Source organism: Pongo abelii, chromosome 13 (assembly GCF_028885655.2).
Source record: "Pongo abelii isolate AG06213 chromosome 13, NHGRI_mPonAbe1-v2.0_pri, whole genome shotgun sequence".
Lineage (NCBI taxonomy): Eukaryota > Metazoa > Chordata > Mammalia > Primates > Hominidae > Pongo > Pongo abelii.
Window position 1 is genome coordinate 95,644,950 of NC_071998.2, and position 15,040 is coordinate 95,659,989.

The 15,040-nt window shown below is 34.0% G+C and overlaps 2 protein-coding genes across 2 annotated transcripts in view; both read right to left on the minus strand.

Moving 5' to 3' along the window:
* Positions 1-4,013, minus strand: part of LOC100438760 (olfactory receptor 13C5-like) — a 124,134-nt gene extending 120,121 nt beyond the window's left edge. Inside the window, 2 exon segments of the mRNA XM_009244711.4 lie at positions 3,049-3,320; positions 3,323-4,013. Coding sequence (XP_009242986.2) covers positions 3,058-3,320; positions 3,323-4,013 — 954 coding nt within the window. The 3' untranslated portion in view covers positions 3,049-3,057.
* A 4,963-nt stretch (positions 4,014-8,976) lies between these two features.
* On the minus strand, positions 8,977-10,223 carry LOC100438394 (olfactory receptor 13C2). Its single transcript, XM_009244712.3, has one exon. It carries the CDS (start codon positions 10,221-10,223, stop codon positions 9,267-9,269), a length of 957 nt encoding a protein of 318 aa, XP_009242987.3. The 3' UTR covers positions 8,977-9,266.
* Between the last annotated feature and the right edge of the window lie 4,817 nt (positions 10,224-15,040).

A 15,040-nucleotide genomic window follows, 5' to 3' on the forward strand; every position in this document is an offset into this window, starting at 1 on the left:
CTTGTGAGTATAATAAACTTTGCTTTCCTGACCCTTTTCTGTGTCTCCTCATGTGGCTGAACCTAACTAACGATTTCCCAAAAGACTACAAAACAACTATGTTTTAAGGACCTGATATTGGATCTGTGGTGGAAGGAAGATTGCTTCTGGTTATTGCTCTGCATGAGTTTAGCACTTTAGAGTGTATCAGCGCTGGCTGCCTTGTGCTATCCTATTCTTCTTATAATTGATATTCTGGATCAAAAAACATTTTAACCCTGGATATAGCTGTCACAAACACAAGCAATATTTATTATCACAGTAGAGTATTTAGGAGCTGAGAAAAATAAGGTAGAATGAGAAAACTTTATTGGAAAAATTTACTGTTGCCTGGCATTGGCTATGGGCCATTTAAAACTAGGTTTTGAGTTCTGTAAAAATTAAGATTCTCTTTTCAGCAAATTGCAGAAAACATAAAATATTTTTAGCACCAAAATATTATGGCAAATGTAAAGCCAATTTCATATGAAGTGTATAAATGAGCTCCCAGGAATCCTATAAAACATTTTTCTAATGATATTAGTAAGGCAGCACAGAAGAAATGCAAATAAGTAAAAAAACACCTGGCCGCTATCTGGTGTATAATAAATATAAAGGAAATTACAAATTTCAAAGTAAATTGTGGAAAACATCATTATAATAGAGTCTCTTGGTAGATCTTGATGTGATCAATGTAACTGCAGTATGAGTAGATTCTGAGACAGGATTTTTTGTGCCTGGGAGACTAAGAGATGGAGGCCCAAACCTCAGTGGAAAGCTTCACCTATTTTAGCACAGACTAGGGTCAATTGTCCTGAATATTATATGTTCCAACTTACATTCTGCCTGGAACCCAGTAATTGGAACTCATATCACTGAGCATTTGAAAACTTAAGGTGAAAAAATATACTTGAGGATAAAGCTTTTTTTTTTTTGAGAAGATGAAAAGCTTATCTACACTAATTGAGTCAGTGTTATTAACAATAAGCTGACAACCCTTCTAACTGGATCCAAACATTAAAAACTAAGCATACCTCTTTTTTTCAATAAGTATGGATCTATTTATTAAATATTCTGCCAAAATGAAACAACAGCTAAATACTTTAAAAATTGTATGTTTCTGACCAACATTTTCCATGGGGTCTGGGAAAACTAGACACAAATCTACATGTCTGCAAATTTAAAGAGTATTACAGAGAGTAACGTTCTTTAGACTCACGGAGATTTCAGCATGAAAAAATATTACAGTCATAAAAACAGGGGTACAGTCTGAGAAATGCATAATTGTCAAATCTTATTATGTTGTAAACATCACAGGGTATATTTACACAAACCTAGATGGTATAGCCTATCATACACTGAGGCTACATAGCATAGCCTATTGCTTCTAGGCTACAAAGCTGTACAGCATGCTACTGTACTGAACACTATAGGAAATTGTGTCACAGTGATATTTGTGTATCTAAAATAACAAGAAAAGTCACAGTAAAAATATAAAATTATATCTCCTGAGACCACCATCATATGTTATCTGGCATTGATCAAAACGTTGTCAAATGGCACATGACTTTAGTTCCTTGTAGCTCTAGTTGACCTTACATCAGCATTCATTCTGTATGCAGGGCATGGCCTCCAGAATTTCCCCAAAACCTCCAAATTTCCATGACATTGGTCTGAGCAACAAAGAAGTATCTTTACATAAAGAAGACACTTAACGAACTATATATGGAAACCCTGGAGACTCAATCTTTAGAACTCAAGGTAGTTCACGGCTATGATAACTCAAGATAATATTAAAAAATATATTTTCCCCCAGGTTTTTATAGATAACAGAACATCAGTTTCCCCAGGCTAGTGGAGAATGAAAACTATGGCTTTTAATGTTAGTCTTTTCAGAATCATGGCAGACAACACATCCTGACATCTTCAAACTACCCCAGTATTTAGGGACCAAGAATAACATCTCATTTTTAAAGATTTCATTTTACGTAGCTTTTAGTATAATAGAGGCTGTCTATAAGAGCCTGAAAAGACTAATTGCAAGAAGTATATCAAGGATGTCTTATAAAGCAATGGCATATACAAATCGATAGAACAAAAAGAAGTATATGTGCAAATGTATAGCTATGAGGCAATTTTAAGAGAACTGTCGAATCCCTAGCAATGATGGGGAATAAGGGAGTATTTGAAATTTTCTATTTGTCTACAGATATTATCCCATTACATTTTAATGTTAAGGATAAGTTATAGGCCAAGGTGTACAAGCTCAAAATAGACTCATCACTATATACCCCTCATCTCACAAAATACAAGCCAATAAGCATCATTTTCTAATAAGAAAGCTGACATGTTCCAGTAAAAAATGTAGAGTTGTTTTGTTTTGAACCCTCATTCTTTTACTTGTGATTTAATGATCACATATCATTTTAGATGAGTTGGTTGCCAATCTCTCCAAAATAAAAAAGACAACCAAAGTCGTAAAAGAACTGTACACTGAAAACTATAAAATATTGATTAAAAAAAGAAGAAGACATAAGTAAATAGAAAGATATTACATATTCGTGGATTAGAAGAATTAATATTGTGAAATGTCCATATTACCTAAAGCAATCTACAGATTCAATGCAATCCGTATCAAAATTCCAATGTCATTTTTCATAAAAATTGAAACAACAATCCTAAAATTTACATGGAACTAGAAAAGACCCTTCCTGGGCAAAGCAATCTGGAGCAAAAACAAAGCTGACAGCATCATACGCTGCAATTTTAAAATATGTTATAAAGTTATTGTAATCAAAAGAGCATGGTACTCAGATAAAAATAGACATATCAACCAATGGAACAGAATAGAAACTTATTTCCAAACACTGAAATTTATTTATTTACTTCTTTTCATTAGGTATCGCAATCAGAGAAGTGTATTTTGGAGCTTTAGAACTTCGAGAGATGAATGTGAAACAGCAACGAGAACCTGTTTAACCCTGGTTTCTCTAATTGATTTCCACATTGTGATTATAAAATTACTCTCACCTTTCTCATTTACTTGTTAAAAATTTTTCTTCTCCGTAGGTGTTTTACTGCCTCCTTCACATCCTTGTTTCTAAGACTGTAGATTAAAGGATTCATCGTGGGAGTCATCACCCTGTAGAATATGAATATAAGTTTGTCAGTGGTATCCAAGTCATCTGAATTAAGTGTCTCTTGAGACTTGGGCTTCATGTACATGAGGTAGATGGTCCCACAGACTGTTATCACCACAGTCAGATGAGCTGAGCAGGTAGAGGAAGCTTTGCTTCTCCCTCAGAAGAGCTAATTTTGAAGATGCTCACAATGATTAATGTGTAAGAGACAATGATTAATAACAAAGGTGTCAATATGAACAATGTTGTGGCCACAAGAAGGATGAACTCATTGCCTGAGATGTCAGTACAGGCCACTTTCATGACAGCTAGAATTTCACAGGCGAAATGATTGATGATGTTATTCCTGCAGAAAGGCAATTGTACCACAAACACTGTTTGTACTGCAGAATTAACAGCTCCTATGATCCAGGACCCAGTTGCCATGGATATATAGGCATCCTTGTTCACGATGATGGGATATCTTGGAGGGTTACAGATAGTCACATAGCGGTCAAAGGCCATCATGCCCAGAAGCACACACTCTGTTGTCCCCATGGCCAAGCCAAGGAACATATGCACTGCACAGCCAGAAAGGGAAATGGTCTTTCTTTCTGAAAGGAAGCTCACCAAGGTGGAGGAAATAGAGGTGGTGGTGTAGCAGATGTCCAAGAAGGAGAGGTTCCCCAGAAAGAAGTACATAGGGGTGTGAAAGTGAGGGTCCAAGATGCTGATTAAAATGAGAGTACCATTCCCCAGAAGGATGACCACATACATTATGAAGATTAGCACAAAAAAGAGTAACTCAAGCCTTGGGTGACCAGAAAGTCCCTTCAGAAAAAATTCCACCAGAATGGTGTGGTTTCCCCATTCCATTTTATTCCCTCTTTAACCTGTAAGACAGAGCATGTTATCTTACTCTGATTACTTTCAAGCATGTATCAATGAATATGTGCCATAATTCCCAAGGAAAAAGAAAAATAAAATAGGAAAAGACCAAAGAAAGAAGAGAGAGCATAAAGAAAAGTCGACAGAAAAGAGGGAATTATGAATGGAGAGATGGAAGGGAATGAATGAATGAATGAATGGAGAGAAGGAAGGAAAGATAAAACTAACATGTTTCGTGCTACAGCCATTTAATTCATTTAATATCATCACAGTTCTAGGAGAGGGGTATTAGTATCCATATTTTACAGGTGAATAAATCAAAGTGGATATGTTAAGTAAACTTGACCAAAGGTAAATACTATATAGCAGAGCTAAGATTCAAACCTAAATCTTCCTGCTGAAGCCTGAACTTTTTGTCATATTTGTCATCACATAGTAAACTGTAGGTTATAATAGAAATGAGCATTGTACTATGTATAACTGAACACTAAACTATTTTTATTGGCTATAAATCACCACACAATAGATCAATGCTCTTGTCACTCCTTGAAATTATACTATGTTATGTATATTGTCTGTCTTTCCCAGTAGAATGTAAACTTCATAAGGGCAGGTACTTATTCTTGCTTATTTCCACAGCCCCATTAGCTAGAATAGAACAGACAACGAGGCAAATGTTCAAAAACATTCGTTGGATGCACAGACAAAATCAAAGGCAAAACAATTGCTATATTTCTTACTCTGTGCCAATCCTCTATTATTTGTTTTATCTGTGCATTACATAATGGAGTCTGAATAGCAAGCCTATGAGGTAATACTGTTACTCTTAGTATCACCAAGCCTATTGTGTAGAGGGGAAAATAAGGTACAGAAAAGTTAAGTAATTTGCTTAAGGTCAATTTCATAAAGACAAATAAATGAGAGAGCAAGGACTTAAAGCCAAGCAGTATGGCTTCAGAATTCGAGCTCTTAATACTCAAAACTTAATACTCAGTACTTAATAACTTAATATTTAAAGAGAATTTGCAAAGAGAATTTGGCTCATGGGCTAGAATATCTTGCAATCTCACTAACAGTATTAATATTTCAAAAGAAATATCAGATAAAAAATATGATTGGTCAGAAAGGGGATTTCAATATGGTAATTTGATAGCAGTTGATTTTGATGCTTCATATTTTACTAGAAAATACTCATTTCTATAACAAATGTTTTGTCACAGAGTTGCATTTGATCATTATAATTCTTGTGTCCTCCCTTACATGAAAAGTTCTCATTTTCATTATGATGCCTGTTTGACTTTTTTTTTCCTTTATTCGACTCACAAGGGGTTTTCCTATATTCCAGGTCTTTAAAAAAAAAAAAACACAGCTTTAGGATTGATTTATTCTCTTGACTTTTTGCGTTTCATTAAGTTTCTGTCTTCATAAATTTCTTGTTTATTCGGATCTATTTTTCTAATTTTCTGATTTCTAATTTCTATTTTCCAAATCTATTTTTCTAATTTGTTGAAATAAGAAGAAAAATTCTTATTTCCTCCTCCTTACTCGTCTATTTCTTGCTCTAATGAAGGCACTTAGAGCACTTTTTGTTTTATTATAGACTTTGTATTTTATGGGAATTTTTTTACTGGTTTCTAGATAATTTTTTTGTTTGTTAAGTTCCTCTTAAATCCAAGCATCTTTCTTCATTATTTAGTGATTAGGCATTTTCATTCTATTTTTACTATTTATTTCCCATTTTATTTTATGTATGTATGTATGTATTTATTTATTTATTTATTTTTCTGAGACAGAGTCTCCCTCTGTCATTCAGGCTGGAGTGCAGTGTTGTGATCTTGGCTCACTACAGCCTCCACCTCCCAGATTCAAGTGATTCTTCTGTCTCAGCCTTCTGAGTAGCTGAGACTACAGGCATGCGCCACCACGCCTGGCTAATTTTTGTGTTTTTGGTAGAGACAGGGTTTCACCATGTTGGCCAGGCTGGTCTTGAACACCTGACCTCAAGTGATCCGCCCACCTCAGCCTCCCAAAGTGCTGGGGTTACAGGCATGAGCCACCGTGCCCGGCCCCATTTTATTTTAATATGAAAACATGACCTATAATTCTCTAGTTTGCACATTTCGTAGTATTTGACTATTTTACAATAAGCACATATTTCCTTTGGAATTTTAGATATATAAATAAATTAAAGGTAGTTGCCATCCAAAAACAGCATAAAAAACATTTCATAATTTCAAAGATAAAATGTTACTTATACACTATAAATTAGGAGCCCCTGTTTTTGTAAAGTGAGTGTTATCTTTACTAAAACAAAAAAAAATCTATTTTTATAGTCTTTTCTGAAGATTAGAGCTAATATCAAATTCCTCCCCTTCTCATATCTCAATTAATGTCAGGTCTTCCCCTAATTTAAGATTTAATTCCTATCAATTGTGATTAAGCATCATTTTTGGACACAACATGTGATGGTGTCAAGGTTCTTTCATAAATAATTAAATTAATTTTCTTTTTTAAGTTATTTTCCGGAAATTTAATATACTTGCTATGAAAGTTGAGAAACAGGTAATAGTTTCTTTGGTCATTTTAGATATGCTGCCAAGAAATACTGGTGTTAGATGTCATGACAAGCAATGTGGAAAAGTAAACATGCTGTAGTATAAGAATAATTAACTCAAGAAAGAATAGCCAGGTGTGTATGCTTGTCTTTAACCTGCATACTTTGAGGTTTGGGCAAGACGTATTAACTTCCATAAGCTTTGTGGCCTCATCTACGAGATAGCGACACTATAGCCCAGATCATAGGATTTTAAAGAAATGATTTATGTGAATTAGCTGATAGCCAATATATTGCTACATTTTTAAGTGTTCATTTTAGAAGTCCCCAGGACCCTAAAAAGTTGACATAATCTCAAGCTTAGAATATTTGGAAATTGGGCAGGCATAAAAGTGTGCAAAAATGATGAAATAATTTGTTGGATTAGGAGCAATGTAATTTTGCCTTTTTTGCTGTATCTCTGCTCTTAACCAAATCATGAACCTGTCTTGGGACTTCAGTGGGATATAAAAGTATGTGCTTCGCTCCAGTTGCACCTCCTTCCATATAATTTTCCTATTCATGGGTATAAATGTATATTGAATCATATTATAAATGTCATGCTCTAAATTGAGTGCAATGGGAGTAAATATGGTAAGAATATAAAGAAATACTCACCTTTGTAGATTTTGCTATCTGGTAGAAAAATCACCAGGAACATGCACACACTACACATACACAAACTAAACACACACACACACTCACACACACACACACTCACACACACACACACAGATACATGCCTATCAGATAAGTTTATCTTACTTTGTCTCCAAATTAGAAAAAACAAGTTGCTAACAACAAAATCGTCCTCCTTAAGCTTTTAAAATAAATTTTCTGAATGAAAACTCCTCTAGAGGCCCAAGTATTAAAATAAAGCATTATGTCAGTATTATAATGATTGTGTATTTTGCCCAGCAAATTTGAACACATAAATATATCAAGACAGGTAACATGCCTTTATTTTCTTCAGACCTTGATTCTACAACCCTGTGAGAGAAAAACTGTCCTAATATTCTCCTGTGAGGAGAAATGTGTCTTTTAAAATTTCTTCTTGCGTTAATTAATTTTCCATCAAAAATTTATAAATCTGATATAAGACTACGGAGCTACCACAGTCACCCCAGAGAATTTATGGAAGTGGCTGGATTAAAGCTGTGAAGGAAAACAAAATTAGCATTTGAGCATTCAAGACAGGCTGCCTGTGGGTCAAACATAAAATACCTGACTTCCAGGGCTTTCTACCTACCTGGAATTCTTAGTGGGTGCAAAAAGTCCAGTGAACTCGTGTATGGGAACTAATAGATTCTCATAGCCTATTTTGTCAGGATGTAAATTTAATTATCAATGATCTCAACTCTCACCATCGGATTTAATCTGTAAACAGCTATGATGGATATATTTAAATATAGTTTGTGACTGTTTAATATTCCTTCCACTAAAATTAACAAGTGAACTTGGGAAGATTAAATGAGTGACTAAACCCAAAAGGTTCCACAAGCAGGTAATTCTTATTGGCCTGTGTAAAATATGTTTATGCCCAATATAATCTAAATGCACTGGCCCATTAATAAAAATTGATTCAGCCAAACTGATTACCTAGAATGTGGTTCACTCCTGAACACACTTCATCATTCATCTTGGGCTGTAAATTTAAAATGTTCTTCAATAGAGTAAAAAGTTGACGTAAAAACCAAGGAAAAGCAAGGTAGTGTCTGATTTTCCCCAATCCTCTTCTTCCTCAAATCAAGCTGGTTAGTAACAGAGACTAGACATCAATAGTATTCTTACTAAAAATTAAGAGCTTGGACATTCTTCTAAGATTTGGAAAAATATTGAAATTCCCTCGGGACAGCAAAGAAATCTGGCATCTTCTAAATGGGCATTGATATGACACTCCATTCAACCCAAAAGTAGTCCACATTATTATCTGGACCAGTAGACTGATTTTCAAACCCATTTTTAATTTTGCAAAATGTTCTTTATGCTAAAGCCAACATGTAAGTTAAAGCAAAGAAAGACCATAAAGCAGGATATCCTGACTGATTGCATAGGCCCTGCTTTTAAACTCTATTTATCTACTCCCCTTTGATAGTCCCAAATACTAGCTTCGCACACAAAAAAAATTTAATACGGAAAAAGAAAATAGTATTTAATGGCTTAACAGGATCTGAAGATTAATGTGAAACTATAACACAAGGCTTGTCCCTGGAAAATGTGAGTACACTATGTTGGGTTTTTTCTGTTTTGCTTTTTCTACAACAGAGGGCTTTATTTATTTTGAAAGATTCAATGAAATGCTGCCTATGAAATAACATTATGGAAAAAAGTGAACATAAAATGGCACATCACACCCAATTCCAATGCAGGAAAAAAAAACCATAATATGAAAGTTACTGTTCAAAATGTTGAAACGGGGCCATTTCCCACTAGTAGCGTAATAGGTAACCCCTCTTTCTTCTTCATCCTACTGCCCTGTATCTTGCAAATTCTCTAGAGTGGACATGCAATAATTTTGAAATGCTGTATCTCATTATTTTAACATAATACATGAAAATGCAGAAAAATAGTAAAAGTATCCAAAATTCTAACATAATTCTGAAGTTTCAACAATATCAAGTGTGTTCACACTCCAGTACATTTTGCACTCACTTGCTAAAGAACCTTCTGTTCAGTAGGTGTTTTACTGCCTCTTTCACATCCTTGTTTCTAAGACTGTAGATTAAAGGATTCATCATGGGAGTCATCACCCCATAGAACATGGATATAATTTTGTCGGTAGCATCCAAGTCATCTGAATTAAGTGTCTCTTGAGACTTGGGCTTCATATACATGAAGAGGATGGTCCCATAGAATATTATGACCACAGTTAGATGTGCTGAGCAGGTAGAGGAAGCTTTGCTTCTCCCCTCAGAAGAGCTAATTTTGAAGATGCTCACAATGATTAATGTGTAAGAGACAATGATTAATAACAAAGGTGTCAATATGAACAATGTTATGGCCACAAGCAGGATGAACTCATTGCCTGAGAAGTCAGCACAGGCCAGTTTCACGACAGCCAGAATTTCACAGGTGAAATGACTGATGATGTTATTCTTGCAGAAAGGCAATTGTACCACAAACACTGTTTGTACTGCAGAATTAACAGCTTCTATGATCCAGGACCCAGTTGCCATGGGTACATAGGCATCCTTGCTCACGATGATGGGATATCTCGGAGCGTTGCAGATAGCCACATAGCGGTCAAAGGCCATCATGCCCAGAAGCACACACTCTGTTGTCCCCATGGCCAAGCCAAGGAGCATCTGCACTGCACAGCCAGAAAGGGAAATGGTCTTTCTTTCTGAAAGGAAGCTCACCAAGGTGGAGGAAATAGAGGTGGTGGTGTAGCAGATGTCCAAGAAGGAGAGGTTCCCCAGAAAGAAATACATAGGGGTGTGAAAGTGAGGGTCCAAGATGCTGATTAAAATGAGAGTACCATTCCCCAGAAGGATGACCACATACATTATGAAGATTAGCACAAAAAAGAGTAACTCAAGCCTTGGGTGACCAGAAAGTCTCTTCAGAAAAAATTCCACCAGAATGGTGTGGTTTTCCCATTCCATTTTACTCTCTATTTAACCTGTAAGACAGAGCATGTTAAGACAAATATTTATCTTACTCTGATTACTTTCAAGCATGTATCAATGAATATGTACCATAATTCCCAGGAAAAATAAAAATAAAAAAGGAAAAGACCAAAGAAAGAAGAGAGAGCATAAAGAAAAGTCGACAGAAAAGAGGGAATTATGAATGGAGAGAGGGAAGGGAATGAATGAATGAATGAATGGAGAGAAGGAAGGAAAGATAAAACTAACATGTTTCGTGCTACAGCCATTTAATTCATTTAATATCATCACAGTTCTAGGAGAGGGGTATTAGTATCCATATTTTACAGGTGAATAAATCAAAGTGGATATGTTAAGTAAACTTGACCAAAGGTAAATACTATATAGCAGAGCTAAGATTCAAACCTACATCTTCCTGTTAAAGCCTGAACTTTTTGTCATATTTGTCATCACATATGTAAACTGTAGGTTATAATAGAAATGAGCATTGTATTACATATAATTGAACACTGAACTATTTTTATTGGCTATAAATCACCACACAATAGATCAATGCTCTTGTCACTCCTTGAAATTATACTATGTTATGTATGTTGTCTCTCTTTCCCAGTAGAATGTAAACTTCATTAGGGCTTTTACCTATTCTTGCTTATTTCCACAGCCCCTGTAGCTAGAATAGAACAGATACAGATGCAAATGTTCAAAAACATTTGTTGGATGAATGAACAAAATCAAAGGCAAAATAATTGCTACATTTCTTACTGTGTGCCAATCCTCTATTAATTGTTTTCTTTGTGCATTACATAATGGAGTCTGAATAGCAAGCCTATGAGGTAATTACTGTTACTATTAGTATCACCAAGCCTATTGTGTAGAGAGGAAAATAAGGCACAGAAAAGTTAAGTAATTTGCTTAAGGTCAATTTCACACAGCCAATGAAATTGAAATGAAATTGAAATTGAAATGAAAGAGCAAGGAGTTAAACCCAAGCAGTATGGCTTCAGAATTCGAGCTCTAATACTCATTTTGCAAAGAGAATTTGGCTCACAGACTAGAATACCTTGTATTCTAATTAACAGAACTAATATTTCAAAAGAAATATCAGATAAAAACTGTGATTGATCAGAAAGAAGATTTCAATATGGTAATTTGATAGCAGTTGATTTTATACTTTATATTTTGCTAGAAAAGTACTCATTTCTATAACAAATGTTTTGTCAGAGTTGCATTTGATCATTATAATTCTTGTGTCCTCCCGTACATGAAAAGTTCTCATTTTCATTATGATGCCTGTTTGACTTTTTTTTTTCCTTTATTAGACTCACAAGGGGTTTTCCTATATTACAGGTCTTAAAAAAAAAAAAAACAGCTTTAGGTTAGATTTATTCTCTTGACTTTTTGCATTTCATTAAGTTTCTGTCTTCATAAATTTCTTGTTTATTCGGATCTATTTTTCTAATTTTCTGATTTCTAATTTCTATTTTCTGTATTCTAATACTATTTATCTAATTTCTTGAAATAAGAAGAAAAATTCTTATTTCCTCCTCCTTACTCCTCTATTTCTTGCTCTAATGAAAGCACTTAGAGCACTTTTTCTTTTATTTTAGACTTAGTTTTTTATGAGAATTTTTTTACTGGTTTCTAGATAATTTTTTTTTTTGTTTTTCTGTTCAGTTCCTCTTAAATCCAAGCATCTTTCTTCATTATTTAGTGATTAGGCATTTTCATTCTATTTTTACTATTTATTTCCCATTTTATTTAGTTAATGTTTTTATTTTTATTTTTATTTTTTTCTGAGACAAAGTCTTGCTCTGTCATTCAGGCTAGAGCGCAGTGGCACCATCTTGGCTCACTGTAGCCTCTGCCTCCCTGGTTCAAGTGATTCTCCTGTCTCAGCCTTCTGAGTAGCTGGGACTACAGGCATGCACCACCACGCCTGGCTAATTTTTCTGTTTTTGGTAGAGACAGGGTTTCACCATGTTGCCCTTGCTGATCTTGCACTCCTGACCTCAAGTAATCCACCCGCCTCAGCCTCCCAAAGTGCTGGGATCAGAGGTGTGAGCCACCACGCCCGGCCCCATTTTATCTTAATAGAAAACATGACCTATAATTCTCTAGTTATGGACTTTTGTGCAGCCAATTGCATGATGTATGTTGTAAATGTTAACAAAAAAATGTGATTTCTCTTTGGGAAGATACATAGTTTTAAGTACATGCGCAAAACATGTATACATGTAAAATTTATTAAATATATTATTAAAATCTTTGAAATAACCTATTTTCTGCTGCCTAGATTTAATGAATTCTATGTAAATATTGTTATCAAATTCTTGTATACCTAGGATCCTTTTGTTATATAGGCTTAGTTTCTATGTTAGTGTAGTGTAGATAGATTTATGGTTAATATATCATCTTCATAAATTATAACTTATCATAAATTGATGTATCTTTATTCTATTTGACACTTTAAAGTTTAATTCCACTTTTATGATATTGATATTACACTCCCGCTTTCTTTTAGTTTGCTTTTGTCTGCTATCTCTTTGTACAACTTCTTATTTTTAACTTCTCTTTTTCACTTTGTTTAAAGTATACTACTTTTAAATAACAAATATCGGAGTAAGTTTTAACTACTTTTTAAATGTTTGGGTCATTTATGAGAATATTCAGACTATTCTATTTACTTTAACTTAATTATTAATGTACTACATCTTATTCTTTCCATCATACTTTATTTTTATTAATTATTTGAATTATTGCATTCTCTTTTTCCCACTTTTTTATTTTTGCTAATTGATGAAGTTGTCATTCATTATTTGTTTTCATTAACTTGAACACTACTCATTTTTTTCATTCAGTAAGTGATTGCCTTCTTTTTCTCTCCTCTCATAATTTAACTTCTAAGGCCATAAACTGTTTTCTCCAGCAGGGTGTGCTCTAATCACCTTAATTACCCCTGAAATCTAAATGAAGCCAAAACTCAGAATACTTTTACTCCACTTTTATCCTAATCTCCTAATTCCTAGGTTTTACTGGTATAATACTTACAAAGTCCTTACAATCTGCCTTTTTGAGAGTTCTTTTTCAGCCTTTAGATTATACAAGCTTGGACAGTCAATATGTCTACCTATCTATACATCTATTCATTGATCATCATTGATCCCTTTTTTTCACTCTCTTGAGGATTGTATTTATTGTTTTGCTTGATTATAGTATATTTGCAGAAATTTTCCTCAGATGAGAATGTGAGTAATATATACTCACATCAATCCCTATAGATCACCAAATGTCTTCCTTTTATAACACAGGCAAAAGTTTATGAATTTTGGCCCACACATTCTGTGTCTGAGATATAGCCTAAGGAAATAATAAAGATAGTTATATACAAAATGGAACACATAGTTATATATTTTATATATAGAAAATATATGTTATATACAACATAAATATATATTATATATACAGTATACACACACAAAAAATTGTGACTGTTATCATTAATTGACATATCTTTATCCTATCTGATACTCTGTTATTAGCTGAAGAGAATATTTAAGAAACCAGTGACCAAAATCCCAGGGAACTTTCAAACAGAAATTCCCTAATACCTCCCACTCTGTGGCAATATTTATCAAAATAACAAATACATATATAAAACATTTGACCACAGACTGACTTCTCAGTAATCATCATACAGATATACTGGCACATGCCAAAGTGATTTTAGTAGAAATGGATTCATTAAAGTATTATTTGTAACAGCAGATGTAGCAAACAATTTAAATTTCCACAAGAAGAAAATATAGAAATAATGCAATACTGTACTGCTGTCAAAAGGAGTAAGGATGTTTTGTGCACTGATGTGGAAAGATCTTCAAGAAACATTAAATGGAAAAGTAATAGAAGAGTATATATGGTACACTATCATTTGTGTAAAAAAGATTATATATGTATATGTGTATGTGTATATATACATGCATGTATTTTTGCTCACACATAGAGTATCTCTAGAAAAATAAACAATAGTTTTTATCCCCAGAAAAGGGAATATATAGCTTATTAATTGGGGTGGGAGTGTTAACAGTATACCCTTTAGCACATTTTTAAAATTTTGAACCTTGTGAATGTATTTCCTATTAATAAAATAATATTTAAGCTAAAGCGTTCTTGTTTGTGGGATTCCTAGCCTTTCTCCTTTCACCTTTCCAATAGCACACTACATTAAAGCCATCCATTGCCATAGGACATGACCACATGCATTTGAAAATTGTTCTAACTTGTTCAATATCACACACTAAATGGTAATTGCTGAGGATGAAGAGGTACTTTATAGTCACATTCCCAATACTTAAGATAATTTATTTCGTATCTATAGGACTTGCAGTACTATGTCTGTCTCATTTCCTACCAACAAGCTCTAGGCTATTCTTGACCTGGCTTAGGGCCTAACATCCAATTCCATGTCACTTTTTTTCCACTAAACATTTTGATGTTTTTATGATCTAGCAAAGTTCCTGGAATAAAATTACGGTTCAGTAAATGTTGGCTATTATTCTTTTCCGTTTTCAGGTTCAAGGAGCCTTTTATCTTCAGAATACTTCCTCCACCTAACAATATGAGGTACTTTGCTGTGAATCTCAGGTCCCTCTTCTCAATTTCGAGACATAATTAGTCTCCTCAAGATCACTTCAAACCCAACCTGATTTCCCTATTCTAAATTCCCCCTATCGTTCTGTAGCTTTTTATACAATTTACATTTTCTAGAATTTTTCAGATTTTCTGGATTAAGGTATTAACTATTTGAGACCCCAAAG